Raw genomic sequence first — 5,089 nt, 5'->3', positions numbered from 1 at the left:
TCCCATTAATCCAAAAGAAATCGATTGTTCCAACTTGAGAATAGTAGGAAGCTTAGTGCTTAGCTAACAATCCTCGTGGGAACGATACTCACTCATCACTCTATTACTTGAGCGACTAGTATACTTGCTACACTATGAAAACACGCATCAGTCGGGTTGACCCAGTTCAGCCATTGGACCGGTTCGCGGACCGGTTTGGACCGTTGACCGGTTCATTGACCAGTCTGAATCGTTTACCAGTTCATTGATCGGTCTGGATCGTTGACCATGTTGACCGAGTCGGGTTGACCTAATGGGTTTTGGTCTTGTTTGATCGGGTTGGTTGACCCGTTTTGACTGTTGACTTTGACCGGGTTAGATTGACCTGTTTATCCTATTGGGTCTGTTCTTCTTGACCCGTTTCTGTAACCTTTTACCCAGTTTTTTCAGATTTTCAACAGCCCGTTTCCGGCCATTTTTCCAGCATTTTAAAGGGGAAACTTAAATGTGGACATATGACCTATATCGGTGACATCCCAAATGACAATTTCGTCCTAAATCGGTGCCGAAAATGGCTTCTGAAAACACCCAAACAATAATTTCTAACCAAAATTTTAAACTAGCATAACTTTGCATCCAGAGCTCCTTTTTTGACAAATAATATACCATTGGAAAGCTTTTTCAACAAAATGACACCAAAATCGAAAACAGATTCTATTTATAATAAAAGTTATGCTTGATTTACAGTACGGGTTTTAATGGAAAAAATCCCAAATTTTATGCAATATTTTTCAGATTTGCAACAAACAACTTCATGCTAGGCAGAGATTCAAATAATGCTCTGATACCAAATGTAAAATTCATTCATATTCCAATATTCATATAAAAGTGATAATACAATCAATTTCAATATAAAATCTCCATGGAATATATGCGGAAGAAAATGAAAAACCTCTAGCCATAGCAATTGTTGTTTGATCTTCTTGCTCCTTCAAAAATTACAGGATCTTCCACTGACTGCAATTTTAGAGTGATGGTTTTGAAACTAAAAATAAAACTGCGTCACATGGGGACCTGTAAAGTCTCCTTCTTATATGCAATTGTCTTTCCATCAAAGACAACTACTCAAGAGACACAACCGTATGACCACATCAGTCCACATCAGCAAGGACCAAAATGTAATTATATGAAAAGTGTAGGACCATATTGCAAAAGTTCTAACACCAAATAGATTTGGATTTTCCGATAGTCGTAAGAGAAGGGAAAATAAGGAGAAAAGGCTCAATTCGGCCAAAATGGAGGTGGATGAGGCTGGGAGATGGATGGGTTTTGTCAGGATGAGTGGGGGAAGGTAGTGGTGGTGATATTGATGTCAAACAGCGTCGGAATCCAGCTAGATCTGAATTTTTTGGCAGCCACAAGGGAAGGGAAAATCGTGAAAAAAAGCTCAGATTCGGCCAAAATGGAGGCAGACAAGGCTGGAAGATGGTTAGATTTTGTTGGGGATGAGTAGGGGAGGCTAGTGGTGGTAGCGGTGATGTCAAACGGTGCTTGAATCCAGCTAGATTTGGGTTTTTAGGCCGCGAAGGAGGGGAAAATCGCGGATAAAAGGCTCAGATTCGGCCAAAATGGAGGCAGACCAGACTGGGGATGGATGGGTTTTGTTGGGGATGAGTGGGGGAAGCTAGTGGTGGTGGCAATGCTATCAAACGGCGCCATAATCAGGCTAGATCTGGATTTTTTTTACAGCTGCAAGGGAGGGAAAAATCACAAAGAAAAGGCTCAATTCTAGCAAAACTGGAGGCGAACAAGGCCGAGGGATGGAAGGATTATGTTGGGGATGAGTGGGGGAAGCTAGTGGTTGTGGCGGTGATGTCCAATAGCGACAGAATCTGGCCAAATCTAACTTTTTGAGACTATCGTGAGGGAGGGGAGTGATCCGGGGTGCTTGTGAAAGAAATTTGAGATGTAAAGGTTTATGCGAAATATTCATTTTTATTTAAGATTTAATTAGTTTAAATTACCATTTTACCCTTTAAACGTTAAATTAAATGATTCTCTGTTAATTAGAGGGTGGTAGCCACGAATAAGTGAAACTAGGGTTGGGAACTTGGAATTTCGCTAATCTTTGGGTGGGAACATGTCGTTTACTCTCGAGGGTTTTGAAGAAATGGGGCGTTTATATTAGCTGACCATAGTGGCACGTATGATTTAGTGATGATAGTAAGTAATTTAAAAAATTAAGTGATAATAATATATTAATGGATGTTACATAATAACATTTATTTTTCATATTACTGTAATAATGTTATTAGATCAATATTGATTGTTATATTTTTCTCGGATTAGGATGTCACAATCTCTTCAAGGTGTTGTGTATTTAAATTAGATTATAATTTGTTGCATTATTTTATTTACCTAACTTGAATCAAGTAGAGGTCATGATAGTGTCAAGTGTCACGAACTTGGCCACAGGTCATATTATGTATTTAAGTGAAACTTTGTCTATGATAATATAAGATCAGAAACAAAATGACAAGTGATAAAAAGTAGAAAAACAGAGAAAAACAAAATCTAAAGATTCAACAAAACAAGCGAAACGACTTTCTGCAGAATCTTTCCTTTACGTTTCCGGCAGAGCTAACAGGACCGCCTACAGGTTAGCCATTAATTAAATGTCTTTCACCCCCATCCCCTATTTCTTCACACTACAACAAACTTGCCAATAAATCTAGATCGGATTGACCTTAGTATACTCATCTCTTCGTCATCCTCATCTTCCGGTTCTTGCTTTCTGATCATCAACACAACAATGGCACAAAAGAAAGAGAACATAGTGATGTTTCCTTTCATGGCACAAGGTCATATCAACCCTTTACTAGCTTTAGCCCTCCGGATAGAAAAGACAAAGAAATTCACCATAACTTTTGTTAACACCCCTTTGAACATCAAGAAACTCAGATCATTTCTCCCTTCAAAATCCTCCATTCATCTCCTTGAAATCCCTTTTAATAGCTCAGATCATGACCTCCCTCCTAATTCTGAAAACATGGATTCTCTTCCATACCATTTTCTTATCAATCTCTTTCAAGCTTCTTTGTCATTGAAACCCCATTTCAGGAAACTTATCTCTAATCTTATCCATCAACAAAATGGACAAAAAACGGTTTGTATCATCTCAGACATGTTCCTAGGATGGTGCCAAGAGATAGCTCAAGAGTTTGGCGTCTTTCATGCCATATTTATTAGTGGTGGTGGTTTTGGCTTTGCTTGTTTCTACTCTTTGTGGGTAAACCTACCCCATCGGAGCACAGATTCTGAAGAATTTGTCTTGCCGGATTTTCCTGAAGCTTCTGTATTTCATGTTACTCAAATGACAGATGTTTTGAGATCTGCGGATGGTAGTGATTCATATTCAAGCTTTCTAAGGAAAGCGCTTTCTCAATGGAGTAAAGCTGATGGAATATTGTTCAACACAGTAGAGGAGATTGACAAGCTTGGACTAACGCATTTTAGGAGAAAATTTGGTCGACAGGTTTGGCCTGTTGGGCCTGTTCTTTTGACCCCGGGAAGCCAAGCTCGAAGCAGAAGAGATTTTGGAATCTCTCCAGAGGAATGTAAAAATTGGCTTGATAAGAAACCTTCTTGTTCAGTTATCTATGTTTCATTTGGTTCAATGAACACAATATCAGCATCACAAATGATGCAATTGGCAATGGCTTTAGAGGGTTGTGGCAAGAATTTCATTTGGGTTGTTAGGCCACCATTAGGCTTTGACATAAACTCTGAATTTAGAGCAAATGAATGGCTGCCTGAAGGATTTGAAGAAAAAATCAAAGTCTCAGGACGAGGGCTGTTAGTTCATAAATGGGCACCCCAGGTAGAGATTTTATCTCATAAATCTTTATCTGCATTTTTGAGTCATTGTGGATGGAACTCTGTGCTTGAATCACTGAGCCATGGCGTGCCAATGATAGGGTGGCCAGTGGCAGCAGAGCAGTTTTATAATGTAAAATTGTTGGAAGACATGATTGGAGTATGTGTGGAGGTTGCAAGAGGGAAGAGGAGTGAGGTTTTTCATGAAGATATAGTGGAAAAAATTGAGTTGGTGATGAATGAGAGAGAGAAGGGAAAGGAAATGAGAGAGAAAGCTTTACAAATTAAGGAGATAATTAACAATGCTATCAAAGATGAGGAAAATTTTAAAGGGTCATCTATGGAAGCCATGGATCAATTCTTGGACGCTGCATTGAAGCTGAGGGGAGAAGACAAAGGGAAAATCCATGGAGCTCCTTCGTCAGTTTATGAAGAAAAATATTGCATTTGAAAAACAGAAAAAACAGCCAATAATTTCTCTTCTCAACTCCACTTGGAAGATCATGCTCCAGGTGAATGAGGAGATCCAGTAATTCGTTTTCCTTTCCTTAAATTATTGTATCAATTTTAATTTGTGAGTTAATTTATCATCATTCATGATTCTTTTATCTAAAAATTACTAAATCGATGTTAAATTATAAGCTTTCACCTTTAATTTACAAATAAGAGAAGATATAGTATATAAATTTTAATTTGTTCAACACACTCAAGTGTTCTCCACTGACACTTCGTTTAATTCGTTGTGCTAATATTTTTTTTGATATCCAAAGTTGTTTGGGCTAGTTTGTGCACACTTTAACTAAGGGACTTTGAAGTTATCGATTAGGTAAGTCTCCAATGGCTATCCCTTATTAGTAGTTGTGGGGATTCGACTCAGGATCTCTTGAATAAGACACTTAAGAGTCCTAAGTGAATTGTCTACTTACCAAGAGGTAGTTCGCTCATATTTCACTAATGCCTTTTTTTTTTTTTTAATGATCGGGAGTGTCTGGGCTAATTTACGCATACCTCAACTAATCCCTCGAGACCCTAAAATTATCGGTCGAGAAGAGTTCTAGTAGCTACTCTTATTAGCAACCGAGGAGGGACTCGAACTCAAAATCTTTTGAGTAATACACTTAAGAATCTCTATCGAACCACTCAACCCTTAGAGATAGTTGACTAGCACTATTTTCTCAGTACAGTCAAATGTCACTCAACTTTTCTTTATTTTTTTGCACTCAAATTTTAACAG

The 5,089-nt window shown here is 38.3% G+C and overlaps 1 protein-coding gene across 1 annotated transcript; it reads left to right on the top strand.

Annotated features, from left to right (window-relative positions):
• Positions 1–2,553: 2,553 nt before the first annotated feature.
• LOC116117387 (UDP-glycosyltransferase 92A1-like) lies at positions 2,554–4,439 on the top strand. The gene has a single exon (XM_031403431.1). It carries the CDS (start codon positions 2,792–2,794, stop codon positions 4,304–4,306), a length of 1,515 nt encoding a protein of 504 aa, XP_031259291.1. The 5' UTR covers positions 2,554–2,791; the 3' UTR covers positions 4,307–4,439.
• The last annotated feature ends 650 nt before the right edge of the window (positions 4,440–5,089 follow it).

Source organism: Pistacia vera, unplaced genomic scaffold, assembly GCF_008641045.1.
Source record: "Pistacia vera cultivar Batoury unplaced genomic scaffold, PisVer_v2 Contig805, whole genome shotgun sequence".
Lineage (NCBI taxonomy): Eukaryota > Viridiplantae > Streptophyta > Magnoliopsida > Sapindales > Anacardiaceae > Pistacia > Pistacia vera.
The sequence above is the reverse complement of the archived record's forward strand: the minus strand, read 5'-3'. Positions and strand labels throughout refer to the sequence as shown.